Consider the following 16,208-nt stretch of genomic DNA (forward strand, 5'->3'; position numbering starts at 1 on the left):
GGGGGGGTCCGCGGGAGAAGGTCCCGCTAAGACGTGACTGGGAAGAGCCGGGTGCGCCGCAGATGCCGCCCCCTCCCGCGGGTTATCCAGGCTCTCTCTCTCCCACCCCGGACCCGGCCTCAGACTCCGCACCCACCAATCCACCCGCTGCCCCCAGCCCGCCTGCGTCGCGGGGGGGTGGGGGGGTGGCTAGGGGCCGGGCCCTCTTCTGCCCAGCGCCCCGCCCGCTCTCGCTCACTCACTCTTGGGACCCGTGGCACGGAGCCCGCACCCGGCCGGGCCGGCGCCACCTCCGTGCGCTCCCGCCCGCCGGCCTCGCTGCGGCTGCGGCTCCCGCCTGCTCTCCGCGCCGCGGCCCCGCTTCCCGCCGCCCCGCCCCCGCGCCGCGGCCGCCCCCTCCCCTCCCCTCCCCTCCCTCCCCTGCGCGGGGCTCCGCACCGCCGGCTGCGCCTCCCCCACCGGGGGCTCCCTCTCGCCCCGCACGCGGCGGTCCCTGCGGCAGCTTAACCCCTCCCCTGCCGCGCCGCCTGGGAGGCCAGGGCCGCGGGCTGGGGCTGCGCCACCCGCCGCGCCGAGGGTGGGCGAGCGGAGGTCAGGCCTCGCGGGACGTGGAGGGGGCAACTAAACCGAGGGCCCTCTCCCCCGACCCAGACGCCCCTATGCCCCCCGCCCTGCCTGGTGTTGGGCGGAGGAAGCCGGGAGGGGCAGGAAGCGGACTGCGGTGGGGAAGGGGCGCCCCGCCCAGCCCCCGGCCCGGGTTCCTGTTTTCGAGACAAACCGTTCCCACGGGGCTAACCGGACCCGGGGCCGGGCGTCTTCCTGCGGGCAGAGGTGGGGCACAGACCTGGTAGAGATCGGGGGTGTGGGGACAGCGGGTTCTTGTGATAGCCTGGAGGAGGGGCTAGGAACATTTTGGGGACAGGGGCCTGTGGGAGGGAGGAATGAAAACGTGGCTACCTGAAAACGTGGCCTCGATGTCTGGGGATGGGGGCGGGGGGCTCCAGTTCACACAGGGGGGACGGGCCTCGGAAGCCTGGCTCCCCACGGGGCCAGATGGGAAGGGGCAGCTGCAAGCCGCGGGTGGGTTCAGCGCAGCTTGAAGACTGGAGACCTACGTGCGGGTCCCCCCACCCCCGGCAGGGAGGAGCTTGGGAGGGGCAGCTACAGGCAGTTGGGGTCCCCACAAGCCAGGCCTAGGGGAGCCGGTAACCATTTCCGGCCGTTTGGGTTCAAACACACTCACTGTGAAACCACGGGCCCCAAACCTGACTTTCGAGGCTTGCCCCTTCCTGCCTCAGGGCTACGGAGGCAGGACCTCCCCCACACCTCAATCTTCGTAATATGAGGCCCACAGAAAGAGGCCCTTTCTGGTCCTCAGTTTCCCCAAAGTGGGGGTGGAGCCAACACTGGCCTAGCCTAGTCGGTCTGTGAGTGTACCCCGCCCTAACTCTCCCGACTTTAGACCAAGCGTAGCCACCTGCTTAGAGACCCTTAAACGCCGCAGTGGGGCGGGGCTAAGGGCGGAGTCAAGAGGGCGCCAACCACCCACAGGCTCCTCCCCCTCCCAAGTCCTGCCCTGGATAGCGTGGATCCTCGGTAGTCCGGGAGGCCCAAGTCCCGATCCCGGCCCCGGTGGGCCCCACCCAGGAGACGCCCCGCCCTCGGCCAGCCTGGCAGGCCGCTGACCTAGTATGGACACGGCTCTGGGAAGAGAGGCGTGGAAGGTGCCGCCTGAGAGAAGGCTGGGGAGTCTCGGGCCCCGCCCCCGTGAGCTGCCCCCTCCTTCTCCGGGGATGCACCTGCGGGTGGAGGGGTGGGTAAGGCACGGTGACTGCGCAGCTGCTGTTAGGCCTGCCCAGAGCTAAAAATATTTCCCAACAGACAGAATAAGGAGGCTCCCAAGGAGAATCAATTTATTGGGGAGTGGGTGCAGTTGGTCAGACCCATAAATAGGAGGGGGCAGGGAGCCGGAGGACGGGACGGAAGCAGTGTCCTTAGTCACGCTGGACACTAGGATCTTGAGGCCGGGGGGTAATGGGGGGTTCTAGGAAGAGGCTGAGAGATCTAACTCCAGCACACCCCTCTGGATGAAGAGCTGGGGTTGCGCCAAGGGATTGCAAACAAACTCAGGGTCCAGCTTGAGGTCTGGTCTGGGGGCTCAAATGTTCTCGTCAGGGGCTGGCAGGCGCTTTCGTGAAGGCTCTATGCCCCAGATCTCCCGGGCGTACTGGGCAATGGTTCTGTCGCTGGAGAACTTGCCTGATGTGGCTATGTTCCGGATCACCATCCGCGTCCACTCTCTGGGGTTCTACAGGCCAAAAGAGAGCTCTGGGTTCATTCTGCCGGTGGGATCCCCATCTGCCACCACAGCGCAGCCAGGGCCACCAAAACCTTGCCAACCCCTGGCCCAGGACGCCTCACCTTGTACAAGGCACTGACTTTCTCCTGGCATTTAATGTAGTCTTCATAATCTGCAAAGACTTTAAACCTGGAAAGGAATAGAGAGGCAGGAAGTTCCACGAGGTCAAGGGCCAAGCCCATCCTGTCCTGGTGGTCTTCCGGGGACCAGGAGAGTGAAGCTGCTTCCAAAGGAGCCTGGCCCCAACTGCCCAGGACCCCTGCCCAGCCTGCCCACACAGCCCCTGGGCCCAGTTCAGCCCAGCAGCCCCACCTGCATGGCTCCCCGGCCAGTCAGCTCACCGGTCATGGTGCATGAGCATGTTGACAATGTCCTTGAACAGGTCTGGCTGTTTGGGGGAGAAGAAGCCGCTGCTCAGCTGCTCGATGACCTGCCGAAGCTCCGGAATTCGGTCGTAGTACTCCTGGGCGTTGTACCTGTGTGTGTAGAGGGGTCAGCACCACGGAAAGGAGTTCCTGGCTCCTCCTCCTGAGAAAATCCAAGAAGTCCTGCGCCCCAGGGTCAAAACCCAGGGCCAAAACCCAGGGCCAGCCTGCTGCTGCCCTCCCTGGAGTGGCCCTTCCCCGGAGGCCCCCTCGCTTCTCTGCTCAGCTTTTCATCCCCCTCCTGTGCTTGAGGCCTGGAGAGGGAGAAAGGTAAGCAGCAGAGCCAAGGCCCCAAACCAAGCGCTCTTCCTCCCACACACCAGTACCTCTCCTAACCCAGTGTGTTTCCTTCCTGAATGGCTTGTCTCCCTCCCTCTCCCAAGTCCATCCGCCCTCAGGCCCCAGGAGGAACCAACAGGCATGTCCTCAGGAGCCTCCTTAAACTCACCGTCCAACGGAGCTCATCGCTGGCCCGGCGCCAGCTTGACTCCTGTGGGCCGCTTCCCTCAGCCACCTGGGCTCAAAACCCTCCCCAAGGCCAGTCTCATCTCTTTCCTTCCCTCCCCACGTCCATCCAGCCACCCAGGCCGAGGAGCGGGTACATTGGTCAGAATCCGTAAATACGAGGGGGCAGGGAGCCAGAGGACCTCCCTAACCCCCCATCCCCAGCACTGACACTGCAGGCCCCTCTCCTCGCCTTCCGGTCTCAGCCCCCCCACAGGGCGCCCCGCTGCAGTCCAGTGTCCACCTCGCAGCCAAAACTGTCCTTCTGGAGCCTGCTTCTGAGCATGTTGGATCTCGCTCAAAACATGTCCTGTCTCCCTTCTGTCCAAAGGACGGAGTCCGAACTTCCTAGTCAAGCCCGACGGGGGAATTTCCTTTCACTATGTAACACCAGCTCTCAGAAGCCGTGGGTGGGAGTGTAAACTGGTACCAACTTTTTGGAAAGCCATTTGGCAACATGCTTCAGGAGCCTTAAGAACTCATACTTTAAAAAATAATAATAATAAAAAAGAACTCGTACTTTTTTTTGACTCAGAAATATGTCCTCTAATAATCAAGGAGATAAAGATGTGCACATGGGCGTAGAAACGTGAGCATCGCAGTGATATTTACACTGACGAGCAGCGGAAATCAACCTCAATGTCCAACACTATGGAATTAGTTCAGTAAGTTATGGCACGTCCGTTACGTTGGAACCCCATGCAGATATTTAAAATATTTTAAAGACTGTTTAATGACATCAGGAGTCAAAATTGTGTGAAGACATCAAAATTGTACAGGCGTTAGTCCCAACCTTTACAGATACACACGCACACGTAAATACGTAGAAAAAGAGCTGTGGCTTTAAAAATGGGTGATGAGATTATGAATGACAGTTACTTTACTCCTTGTGGTTTTGTATTTTTTGGCAACTCAGGAGCATGTACTTTTTTATGATAAGGAAAAAATGTATTTTAAAATAAATTTCAAGAAATGCGAAGCCAGGAAAATATCTACTTTGAAGAATTGCACTTCCGACCACAAGCACAGCTGTACTGACTCTATTCATATTTCCCTTTTTGCCACAGCCGCCAGGGAGCTCAGAATTTAATTTTACTTCCAGAAATTCCAGAAATAATATCATGTCCTAGGACTAATATCATTTCCTTTCCCTTTGCCTTCAGTTCTGTGTGACTTCTTTCTTTTCCTATGCCATTAACCTCATGTGTTATAAGTTACCTCAAAAGTTGTCCGGAATCCTGAGGGCCAAAACTAAGACCTTGCGCAGCCTGGACCAGCCTTTCCAGGCATGCCCTCTGGCCCCCAAGTCCTACCCTCCAGTAGCCACACCTCGGTGCCTCCAGCCCACAGACCGTGAACTTTGGAGCCCCTGTCCCCCCATACCCTCTCTGGTCAAGCTTTTCCACGTCCTCCACCCGCATGCCGAAGATGAAGAAGTTCTCTTCTCCGGCCTCTTCCGCCATCTCCACATTGGCCCCGTCCATGGTGCCGATGGTCAGAGCCCCATTGAGCATGAACTTCATGTTGCCCGTGCCCGAGGCTTCAGTGCCTGCTGTGGAGATCTGCTCCGAGAGGTCAGCGGCTGGGATCACTGTGGGACAGCAGCAGGGGACAAGCTCAACTCCAGAAGTAGTCCCACCCCAGCCAGGGACTGTGGCGTTAGCCAGCTTCAGAGCCCCCTCCACCCCAACCCCCTAGAAGTCACCAACTGAGTCTCCCTCCCACCACCGGCCCCCCGCCACTGCTTGGTGATCCTTGAACATCTGAGATCTAACCCGGACTCTCTCCCCAGCCCTGCCCCACTGTGTGTGTGATTTGAAGGGCCACTCTTCCCTATCATTTCTGCCTGAAATTCCACCATGAGAGGGGGACAGCCTCGTGATTTGAGCACTGTCGTCTCCAGATTCTTCTTCCAAGTGCCAGTACACTAGGAACGGGTGACCACTATCTCTTCGTGGCACCGTATTCATCAGACCCTCCCTCTGGTGGCATCCCACCTTTCTCTGCCAGCGAGACGCGGTAGTTCTCCAGGAAGATCACGCGGAGGCGGTCCCCTACCACCGGATCGTGGTTAACCACATCCCCAATGGCCGTGATGAGTCTGATGATCATCTTGGCCATGTGGTATCCAGGGGCAGCCTGTGGGGGCGCAGTCTGGGGTCAGCTCCACAGCCCGGCCCCCCAGCCCCTATCCTGCCACCCAGCCAGGCTGACCTCCACCTGGGTGTCAAAGGACCAGAGCCACAGTCTGTGTCCTGGCTTCTCACCTTCCCTCCAATCATCACAGTTCGGGGCACAAAAAACCTGTTGGGTTCCTGCTTGATGCCTGTGGAGAAACAGAGATCAGCAGGCCGGGTTTTCCCACCTCCTGACAGCACCCATCCAGCCAGGGCCCTGGCTACGAGACAGTAGACCTGACTTGGGCAACCGCTTGCTATGTGACCTCCGATCTGCCACTTTCCCCTCTCAGAGCCTCAGTTTGCCCCTCTATGAAATGGGGACAATCCCATGTCCCAAGAGTTGTCCCAAGGCCGAAGGCGAGACATTGATCAGGAAGTATGGTGTGCAGAGGGGAGCCCCAAGGGACAGAGCAAAACCCCCACTCACGGTTGTACAGGGTGATGACGTGGAGGCAGTTGAGCAGTTGGCGTTTGTATTCATGAATCCGCTTCACCTGGATGTCGAAGAGCGAGTTGGGGTTGATGTGGACTTTGTATTCCCTCTCTAGGTAGGCAGCGAACTTCAACTTGTTTTCCTGAAGGTAGGGAGAGGGAAGAGCTCACCGGCAGGCCTCAGCCTCAGGAATTCCTACAGTGTCATTTCTTTCCCAGGAAGGTGGAGGATCGGAGGCTCGCTGGCCGCCCCCTCCACGCCTGCCCCAGAGCAGACATTGCTAATCAAGGTCAGCGCTCTTTGGGCGGGGGCGTGGTGCGGGGGCGGGGGGCGTCACATGATGCCTTCTCCCCGTGAACTCCAGGCAACTTCTGCAGGGTACCAGGGGCCTGAGGTGGCAGGAGAGACGGGCTCCACTGGCCATTCCCGGACCCGGGCAGCCGGCACCTGCGGCCCACTCGCTCCCACCCTGGCATGAGCGTCCCAGGTTGTCACACTGCCCACCTGCTTCACTTTGGCCACATCCCGGATAAAGGCTTCGTCATCCACGAAGGAGAGCAGTTTGCGCAGCTGGTCCAGGTCCGAGATGTAGTCCTCCCCAATGCGCTGCGGGAGAAGGAAGTCAGGCCTCCATCCCTCCTCCATCCTCCCTCACAGAGGGCTCCCTTTCCAGGTCAGCCAAGGCCTGTCCCCTGCACACAGCCGCTCCTTCTCCAGCCCCCAAGCAGGGGCATGGTGTGTGCACAGCCATCTTCCCTCGACCTTGAGCTCTGATGGCTGACCGCACCTGACCCCAGGAGGCCTTCCTCCTGGCCTTTTCCTCAGACAGGCAATGACCTCCAGGCCCTGCTCACAACCTCTGCCCCCTGCCGGTCTCACTTCAGATGTGACCTGCTGATGACGCTCTCCATTAGACTGTGAACCCCCACCTGGTTGACCTGACTCACAGCCGGGCCTCCAGTAGCACAGAGCACCCTCATGCAGGTGAGAAAGTGGTCCCCCTCCTCCAGGCGCCCGCAAGGCTCGGGGAACGCAGTGCAGGATGGATTTCAGCCCTCCCCGGGGGCCCCCATCAGTGACCCACCTACACATCCATACACAGCTGATCCCTATAGTGACCGTGTTGACCCCTAGGCCATACAGTGACCTCTCACCTCAGCAATGACCTCTGCCAGGCCAGGGTTACACAGAACTAGCCAGCGACGAGGGGTGATGCCGTTGGTCTTATTCTGGAACTTATGAGGCTCCAGCTCGTAGAACTCCTTGAAGCTGCAGGATGGGGTTGGAGGGTCACGACTCGTTCCTGGGGGACCAAGGCTCCTCCCTGAGGCCCCACCCCGGTTTCTCGCAGACAGGGGCTTGGAGGCGAGGGGATTGCTGTATGTGAGAGGGGGTCATCTGGGGACAGAGCTGTCCCGGACATCAGGGCCGTGACGCTTCTCAAAGCCGGGCTACCTGCGGAAATGGCCCGCTGGGGTCAGGTAGCGAGGGGGCCCGGCCTGTAAGTGAAGGAGGTGGGGCGGGGGCGGGGCCAGCGGGCGGGGCGGGGCCGACAGGGGGCGGGGCCGACAGGGGCGGGGCCAGCGGGAGGAAGCGGTGTCTCACATGGTCTTCTTGAGGATCTCGGAGTGGATGCGGGCCACGCCGTTGACGGCGTGCGAACCCGCGATGCACAGGTGGGCCATGTTGATGCGCTTCACCGCGCCCTCCTCCACCAGCGACATGCGCCGCAGCCGGTCTACATCCCCTGGGAACGCCGCTGCCACGCGCTGTGCGGGGAGAGCCCAGAGCTCAGGAGCCCGGGTCCCCAGCCCCGCACCCCCGGGGCTCCGCCCGCAGCCCTCCCGCCGGTGTCGGGACGCCTGGGGCAGCAGCCTTGCGCAGCAACGCCCCCAGCCCAGGCCTCCTCCGCTCACGTTCAGGAAGCGCTGGTTGATCTCGTAGATGATCTGCAGGTGTCGGGGCAGGAGTGTCTCAATCAGGTGCACGGGCCAGCGCTCCAGGGCCTCGGGCAGCACGGTGTGGTTTGTGTAGGCGCAGGTCCTGACCGTCACGTCCCACGCCTGGTGGGCAGATGGGGAGTCAGGAACCCTGGGGCCTCACCGCCACGGCTCTCCACGCAGTCTGCAGCCAGGAGCCTGGGCCCTGCCGTGGAGGAGCGGGTTCCGGGACACTCGCCCTCCGGGCGTCACACTGCTCCGTCTGCTCCATGGGGGCTGCACTCGCATCTCTCCGCTTCCCAGACCGGGAAGGGAACCCTGAGACAGAGAGAGGGTCTGGCGGGGGGTGGAGGGGTCCTGAAGCCCACCTTGTCCCAGTCCAGCCGCTCCAGGTCCACCAGGATCCTCATCAGCTCAGGGATGGCCAAGGAGGGGTGGGTGTCGTTCAGCTGGATGGCCACCTGTGGAGAGGGGGGCTGGGGGTCAGTCCGGGGTCCACACCGCCGCTGTGATCACTTTGCCCCTTCAGCGCCGCCTCCAAGGTCCCACGTAGTTCCAGGGCAGAGCTGGGGGCAGGAGCCCCTGGAGGGGCAGCTGGGGGCGGGAGGAGGGGGCAGTTCCCAGGTTATGTGCCGGTGACCGAGGAGCCCGAGCAGGTCACCCTGAGCCTCTCCTTCCTTGTCTAGAAGATGAGTGGGGGCAGGCTGAGGCTGGGGGGGAGGCAGCCACACGCGCATCATGGGAGGTCCCGGGGCCCTGGTACCTTATCGGGAAAGGCATCGAAGCTTGTGCGCACGGGGTCGCGGCAGCCGAACTTGGAGGACTTGAAGCGGCGGATGATGTCCTGGAGGGTGGCGGCCACTACGAAGTACTCCTGCTTCAGACGCAGCTCCTTGCCCTCAAAGAACTGGGAACGGTGCAAGGCAGGCCTGAGCAAGTTGTGGGGGTGGGGGCGGGGGTGGCCAGGAGACTTCCTGCCCGCGCCGAGACCCTTGAGGCCTGAGCAACCCCCACCCCAGGGCCCAGGGGTCTTTCGCCACCAAGGATTAGTGGCGGGGGCACACCAGGACCAGGACTGTCGTCAGCATCGCCAGGAAACAACAGCCCCTCCAAAGAGCCCGGCCCTAACTTGCTGTCCCCAGGACTTAGGTGTCCTCTTAAAGAACTTACAGAACTCACGGTGGGGGCGGGGAACAGGACACACAGGAGCCAACAATATGTCCTGGGTACAGGGCACATGGCTGGCTCAGTCGGAAAAGCTCCTGACTCTTAATCTCGGAGTCGTGAGTTTAAGCCCCACATTGGGTGTAGAGATTACCAAGCAATAAACAAACGTAAAAAATAAAAACTATGTCCTGGGTGTGACTAGGGCACCCAGGGACTGTCCCTCCCGGTCTTTGCCCTCTCCCAGGCCCTCAGGCTTCCTGTCCCCAGCCCAGGAGGTGACATACGTTGTCATTGGGGTACAGCACACGCGAGATGTTCTCAGCGAGGTTTCGGTCGAGCACAGCTTGGATGTAGCCACCGACGTTGACTGAGGGATGAAAGTGGGGACAGCGTCAGGCTGGGGCTGAGCGTGGGCCGGGGTAGGCGGGGCTGCTGGTGGCCAGCACTGGACTCACAGTCCTTGAGGTTGAAGTCATTGGGGGCCTTGGCCGACCACAGGCGCATGGTGTTGACAATGTTGTTGCGATAGCCAGGCACCGGAGTGTCGTAGGGCATGGCCAGCACCACCTGCAGGGGCATCGGGCTTGGCGTTAGGAGCTGGGTATCTGCCACATGACTCGTGGGGCCCTGAGAGCTGCAGTTTCAGCCTCTGTCCCCGTGCTCTGCCAATTTCCAGCCCTGGGTTCTCGTGCCAACTCTGGGTGACCATGAGCAAATCTCTCAACCTCCCTGGACCTCGTCCATAAAGAGAGGACCCCTTTAAGGGATCTCCCCACACTCCCCCCTGCCTTGCCTGGCTGCTTGTGAGGATGACAGAGGGCAGTGATGAGCCTGGAGCCCAGAGGGGGGCTCTGTTGGTGGCCACTCTGCAGTGATGGGGATGAGCTAACCCCCGGCGTGAGCACAACCTAGAGGATTCTCTGGGCTCATGAGAGGGTTGGGGGAGCCTGGGTCCTGGCTGCAGGGGACACAGATGTCAAGTACATCCCAAGGCTTATGCCTGGTTGACCACAGGGCTAAGCAGCAGTGACTAATGCAGGCCCCTCCTCCCGCAATGAGCAAAGGTCAATTGCTGCCAATGACTCCTGCCACCACAGGGCTGAGGGCACATCCACGTCCCCCCCCAGCAGCACCCTTTCTCCCCAACACTCAGTCACTGGGCCCCTGATCAGAACAGAATGGAAGCTGCAGCTCAGAGAGGGAAGGGACTGGCCCAAGAGCACAGAGCGAGGTAGGCAGCCAGAGCCCCTGCTGGATCGTATCACGGATGACAGTGGAACCAATGCCCGAGTCTGGAAGCCAAGGGGTTTCTGCGCAGCCATCTGGAGGCCCACAGTCTGCAGCCACAGCAAGAGAACTGACAGGCTGGGATCCAGACACCTGCTTTGGCTGTCGGTTCCCTCTAACTTGTGTGACCTTGAACAAGTCGGTTCCTCTCTCGAGGTTTTCATTTTCTCCCTGTCCCCCTTTCTGGGCTATTGCTTTGCTTCCCAACAAGCTGCCAGTTTTGATGTGCTGGGGAGTCAAGTCACCGTGGTTATTCCTGGATGAGTTTTGTGGGGTGGAGAGGAGCCAGGTCAGGGAAGGGCCTGGTGGGCCAGGGTGGCCTCTCTCCTCCTCCTGGGCTCTGTACTTGGCCTGGCTCCTCTGTGATCCTGTCTACAGCCTCTCCTGGCTCCAGCTGTGTGACCTCAAGTAAGTCACTTAACCTCTCTGAGCCTCAGTGTCCTCCATTATAAATAGCACTGGGTCCAGCAGCCTCCGGGCTCTTGCCCTGTATCTCCTTGGTTTCTCCCACATCCTCCTCCCCGCTTTCCTCTCACTGGGAGCTCCCCCCACTCCTTCACCTGTGTGTCCACCCACTTGGCTCCCTGGCTGGTGTGCTCCACTCGGCCATAGAAGTGCACGGGCAGCGTGAACTCAGGTCGGGCCTTCTCCCAGGGGTTTCCATAGCGAAGCCAGTCATCAGCCTCTTCCATCTGAGCCCAAGGCAGGTCGCAGAGAAAGGAAGGCAGAGTCAGACTCAGGCCCAGACCCAGACTCACACCACAGGGGGCAGTGGGTAGGGCAGGAGCCATAGCCCCAGTGTGCCCTCTCTAGAGTGTAAATGAAGGGCCCTGGGGTGGGTCCCTGGTCTGGTGGGGTATCCAATGGGACACGGTATGTGTATGGGAGTCTGAGAGGTTCCACAGGCATGGACCACCCGTTCCAAGAGTAACCAACAGGTTTTGGGGCCGGGGGAGAAGGGACAAGGATGCTTTTTGTCAAAGCTGAGCCTGTTTCTAGATCTTTCCGGAGACGGATGACCCAGTGGGGGTCCCCTCCATCATGCCTGGGTCCCCACAAGGCCAGGGCCCAAGGCCACTCACCTGCCAGCCCCCGCAGATCTTCTGGTTAAAAATCCCAAACTCGTACCGGATCCCGTAGCCATAGGCAGCAAGGCCCAGTGTTGCCATGGAGTCCAGAAAGCAGGCTACGGGTTTGCAGGGAGGTGGGTGTCAGGGACCCAGCAGAACAGAGCCCCTCTGCCCACCCCACCCTTGCCCCCTGCCCACTTACCGGCCAGCCGACCCAGGCCCCCGTTGCCCAGCCCCGCGTCCTCCTCGATCTCCTCCAGCTCCTCCATGTCCAGGCCCAGCTGGAGGGGAGGTGGGGCAGTGGTCAAGGCCAAGGGCCAGCAGGCGAATTCCCCAATACCTCAGCTGGCCCCACTCCTGGCCCCCTCCAAACCTGGTAGGTGGCCTCATCGCAGGCATTCTCCAAGGCCAGGTTCACCATGGTGTTTTGTAGGGTCCGTCCCATGTAGAACTCCAGAGACAAGTAGTAGACCCTCTGCCGGGGGAGACAGGTGCAGGGGGGTCAGGGCTGCCCAGCGGCCCCCAGCCAGGCCTCTCACACCTCCTGCCCCACTCCTCAGGCCCAGCACGTGCCAGCCCTGTCTCCATTTATTTTCTCCCCATCACAGGCTTCCGGACCCATCGGGAAGCTTCCCGTCCAGCATTTCCTCTGACTTTGGACACATCGCTTTTCTTCTCTGAGCCTCAGTCTCCTCATCTGGAAAATGGGGCTGCCCTAACCACCTCGGGAATTGAGGTGCTTAGGAGCGGTGAAAACCCCTGCCATCGCACACAAGCCTCCGGATGGCCCACCGGGGAGTCAGGATGCAGAGAAGCCCCTCCAAGTCCTCCTCCAGAGGGAAAGGCCAAGGTGCAGAGAAACCAGTCATTTGCTCAAGGTCACCGTGACCCACAGCCAGAGCTGGCCACCTCCTGTCCTTGAGGTGCCCAGTTCCCCTTGGTCCTCAAGCCTCAGCCCCAAGAAGAGGACAGGGGATGCTGCCGGTACCTGGGCTCCCAGTTTCCTAGGTCCCCTCCCCGGCCCACTCGCCCGCCCCTCCCCCTCCCCTGCCCAGGAGTGTCGGGTTGCTGACATTTACCATGACCCCGGTAGACACTTGATCCCACTTCCCCAGCTGTCCTGGCGGCACAGGGACACCACACTCGTATTTAATGACCCGTCCTTCCCCTTCAGGTCCAACCCAGGCCTCAGGGGTCTTCCCGACCACCAGAAGCCCCTCCACTCTCTGAATGGCCACTTGCCTTTGCAACCAGGATGCCTGATCTGAGCCCCCCCCCAGGTTTCTCTGCCCCGGGGTTGTCCCAGCCCCAGCTGCACTCGGCACTGCTGCCCCTCCAACCTCAGTAACCTGGAAGGACCCTTTCTTTTGCCGCAGAAACCCCTGAGCCCACAAAGGGCTGCCACTTGCTCGGGATCTCCCAGCCCCCGGGTGGGGCCCCCAGCCCATTTCCCACCCAGGACGCCCCAAGCAGCACCTTGGGGTCCTTCTCGTAGTAGTGCTGCTGCGTGCGGATCCAGCGACCCACGAGGTGGTCGCGCACGGTGTGGGCCAGCGCGAAGTAGTAGTCTCTCGGCGTGGCCACATTGCGGTCCTTCACGAGCGTGAAGTGGAGGTGCCGGTTGAAGCTCTTCTTGAGCTCGGTCACGTTCTCCACGCCGGCCAGGCCGCGCACGCTGATCTGCTTTCTCTTCTCCTGGTCTGACAGGGGCCGGGACATGGCTGCGGGAGGGCGGGCCGGACGGATGGGTGGACGGGGCGGCCTCAGCAGTGCCTCCAGCCAGGGAGTGGAGATCCCTGGCCGCCTGGGGTTTTAAAGCCTGGCTCTGGACGGCTCGCCCCGCCTCCCCCTGCAATGGGAGGGTCTTGGCCTGGCAGCTCAGGGAGCTATTTTGGGGGCAAGGGGAGGAGAGGGGAGAGGGGCAGGGAGAGCAGGCCCAGCCTGGCTCATTCACAGCCCTGTGCTGACCCACTTCCTCCAGGCCTTGCACACTGGGGGCTTCTGCGCCTGGCTCTGCCTTTTGCAGTCGGGGACACAAAATGCCGCTCCGCCTGACAGGCCTGAGGCTTCCCCGGGGCTCAGGGGCTGGGCCTTCGGCTAAGCGGTTGCCCTGATCCGGGCCCTTTCCCTGGGTTGTGCATGAACGGTGGGGCCAGAGTTTGGCCTGGAGCAGCGCTCCTGGAGAAGCCGAGGAGGGCTGTCAGGGGGACAGGTGTCAAGAGGCTCAGCCTTCATCAGAGCGGACCAGCTTCTGGTTTAGACATTTGCCCAAAGACCTCCAACCACAAGCTGGAAGACCTCTGGTCAAGCTTCCATGGTGGCCCTACCAGGGGCGGGGTGGGTGGGGGGAGGCCTGGGGAGGTGGGGAGAGGTCAAGTGGGGGGAGGTCATATGCTGTGGCAACAGGGGCAGGACACCCCCATGCACGCTTAAGGGCCAGGAGCGGAGGGTCAGCTGAACAGAAGAGGGGTAGCCAGCAAAGGACACTGGGTGCCTGAGAGAATGGGGACCAGGACTCTGGGTTCCAGGAGGTGGCATGGAGGAGGTCGCCTGAGGCAGGGCTACTGCCCCCACGCCACCCCCACCAAAGCTGAGCCACCCTGAGTTCCCCCTGTTGCTGTCCTTCAAGGAGCTCTGTAGTGACCTTTCGAGGGGGATGGTAGTCAGATTACAGGCCAGCTTTGGCCAGGGGCTGCCCGCCTAGAGCAGGGGCCTCTGGGAACTGTAGTCCTGGGCCCACAACGGCAGAATAAACAAGCGTCCCCCACCGACTCATAATCCTGGCCCTGGTATCAGGTCTCCCTGTGACGCAGCTGCCCGGTGACCGGAGACCTCCTCCCGCTCGCTCCTCCCACGTGGGGCCACAGACGGAACAGGAATTCAGTGGGCCAGCGTTCACAGCTGTGACCTCACCTGTACAACGGGAGCCTCTGCACCCGGAACGCGACACCACTCACTTGTCTTCACGGCCGGGCAGCTAGGGGGCTGTCCCCAGTCCGCTGCTCATGCCCTGGCCCCATCCCTGATTTGCTGTGTGACCTTTAGCTGGTTGCTTTACTTTTCTGAGCCGTGAAGCCTTCATCCAATTTACACTCTCAAATGAGAATATAAATTCCTGCCTCCTCCAGCTGCTGCCTCCTACTCCTGTGGAGGCGACACTGGATCCTGCTTTGTTCTTGGAGCAAAAGGAGCCCAGGGCTTGGTGCTATTTCAGAGGATGCCTGGGCCTCCCAGGGCAGTGGACTGGTGGGGAGGGACTGGGAGTTCTGGTCTCTGGGCTAAGGAAGCAGGTCAGAGGCCCGGACAGCTGCAGGGTGCTCCTGAGAGAGCCTGGTTTGGGGGAAGGCTGAGCTGTCTTCGAGGACATTCTGAGCCACAGCAGACCCAGGCTGGGAGTGCAGGGTCTAAACTCGGAGTCTTCAGTTCCGAGCGCTGCTCTCCCCTGTCCCCGAACAGCATTCCGGTGTTGATCTCCCATAGCTGCCATGCTTCAAAGTGAGAAAAAAAGATCAAGAAAACACCCAAATGTGCCTACACAGAATTAGTGGGAATACAGGAAACTATCTTAAATTTCTCGGTATTCCCCAGTTTCTCCTTTTGGTCTTTTGTACACTCTATTTCAATGGAGTGCTTGGTGGCTCCCCGGTCTCGTCAGAGCTCCCGCCCAGCCTCCAAGACCTGGTCTCCGGGCTTGGCTAGCTTCTGGGGCTGCTAGGCCTGGACTTGCTCTCACGACGCTTCCGAGTGGAGCTCAGAAGGCTCCTTGGTGCACAGAGCTCCCTGGAGACAGCGACACGTCATCTGTGCTGTCACCTCACATCCCAGTTGTGGCAACACCCTGGCCACGCAGACCTGCTCTGCACTGACCCCTAATTGCCCCTGCTCCCAAACCATTCCCGAATGAACCCAATCCTCTTCCGGTCGTGGGGCTCTGATGCCCCTCTTCCTACGCATCAGCACTGTGCTCACCCTTCTTCGGGGCTCAAGGCACTTGCTCAACTAGGAAACAGAAACTCCTTTTTAGAGTACGCTCCATGCCCAATGTGGGGCTTGAACTCACGACCCTAAGATCAAGAGTCTCACACTCTACGGACCGAGCCAGCCAGGCACCCAGAAGTTACTTTTGAGTGATTTCTCCAACTACCTTCCTTGTGGGTCCCTTCCATCTTTGATGTCTGTGCCCCCCACTCAAACTGTTTCCAGACTTTTTCCAGGGGTGACGCCACTCCTGGGCCCCTCCTTTTATCTTGCAAGACCCAGCCCAGCCTGAGACCTTCAAGACTCAAACGGACCCACTTCTTGTGTCCCCACGTCCTCCCCAATCCCTCACTCCCCAGTGCTGTGTGTGCAGATCAATCCTGAACCCTGGAAGCACTTGACCAACTTGAGTAACTCAAGGTTGTTTATGTCTGACTAGGTTTCTACCCAGAAATCCTGTCTCCTTTTCCAGACCAATCTTGGGTTTCTCCAGAGCCCTAGTGCTGACCTTTCCCAACTGGTATTCCTTTCACCAACCAAGCTGGGGGGGGGGGGCGGGGGAGCCAGTGCTGCCACGACAGACAGGAACAGACATGGCTGAGCAAAGGCTTTTTCCCCAGGTATCTAAAGGCAGGTGGGAGCGCATTTCACATCTCTCCCCACTCTGCCACAAAGCTCCCCGCACTTCTGAGGGCCAAGCCTTCCTGCCGTCTCTTCCATTTCAGGGCCTGGAGCTCCTCGGAGAAAGGCCTGGAGAAAGGCCTGAGACGGATGCCTTAGTTAGCCACTTTGTTACTCTCCAAAACCTTAACAAAAGCTGGCGGCAGGGAGCAGTGAGGGAGCTAGCACAGGAATGGAGCTGGCC

The 16,208-nt window shown here is 60.6% G+C and overlaps 2 protein-coding genes and 1 long non-coding RNA gene across 4 annotated transcripts in view; 1 reads left to right on the plus strand and 2 right to left on the minus strand.

Annotated features, from left to right (window-relative positions):
* Positions 1–1,081, minus strand: part of RASGRP2 (RAS guanyl releasing protein 2) — a 14,934-nt gene extending 13,853 nt beyond the window's left edge. Inside the window, exon 1 of one of the 2 annotated variants that reach the window (XM_040639318.1) lies at positions 958–1,081. The gene's annotated coding sequence lies outside the window, so the exon portion shown is untranslated. Of the gene's footprint in view, positions 1–242; positions 368–957 lie in introns of those variants that run through there. The other variant, XM_040639315.1, reaches the window with a different exon arrangement.
* An 806-nt stretch (positions 1,082–1,887) lies between these two features.
* PYGM (glycogen phosphorylase, muscle associated) lies at positions 1,888–13,149 on the minus strand. The gene is made up of 20 exons (XM_040639310.1): positions 12,842–13,149; positions 11,739–11,840; positions 11,568–11,646; positions 11,378–11,481; positions 10,856–10,987; positions 9,464–9,575; positions 9,293–9,375; positions 8,605–8,748; positions 8,210–8,302; positions 7,818–7,964; positions 7,507–7,670; positions 7,056–7,170; positions 6,406–6,507; positions 5,896–6,043; positions 5,556–5,614; positions 5,286–5,427; positions 4,672–4,879; positions 2,701–2,835; positions 2,422–2,488; positions 1,888–2,308 (listed from the first exon to the last, which is right to left on the minus strand). The coding sequence occupies exons 1-20, from the start codon at positions 13,082–13,084 to the stop codon at positions 2,159–2,161; spliced, it is 2,529 nt and encodes an 842-aa protein (XP_040495244.1). The 5' UTR covers positions 13,085–13,149; the 3' UTR covers positions 1,888–2,158.
* On the plus strand, positions 6,362–12,824 carry LOC121104789. The gene is made up of 3 exons (XR_005837156.1): positions 6,362–6,480; positions 6,786–6,885; positions 11,974–12,824. It is a non-coding gene; the product is annotated as an uncharacterized LOC121104789 (long non-coding RNA).
* Positions 13,150–16,208: the final 3,059 nt, after the last annotated feature.

The sequence above is a fragment of the Ursus maritimus genome, unplaced genomic scaffold, assembly GCF_017311325.1.
Source record: "Ursus maritimus isolate PB19 unplaced genomic scaffold, ASM1731132v1 scaffold_23, whole genome shotgun sequence".
NCBI classification, from domain to species: Eukaryota; Metazoa; Chordata; class Mammalia; order Carnivora; family Ursidae; genus Ursus; species Ursus maritimus.

What these genes read in the sequence shown, in the direction of transcription:
- PYGM (XM_040639310.1), bottom strand. Translation starts at nt 13,084, where the DNA reads ATGTCCCGGCCCCTGTCAGACCAGGAGAAGAGAAAGCAGATCAGCGTG. An exon ending in AGATCTGCGGGGGCTGGCAG is followed by an intron (nt 10,988 to 11,377) that starts GTGAGTGGCCTT and finishes CCTTGGGCTCAG; the next exon opens with ATGGAAGAGGCTGATGACTG. An exon ending in GAAAAGCTTGACCAGAGAGG is followed by an intron (nt 2,836 to 4,671) that starts GTATGGGGGGAC and finishes CTACACACACAG; the next exon opens with GTACAACGCCCAGGAGTACT.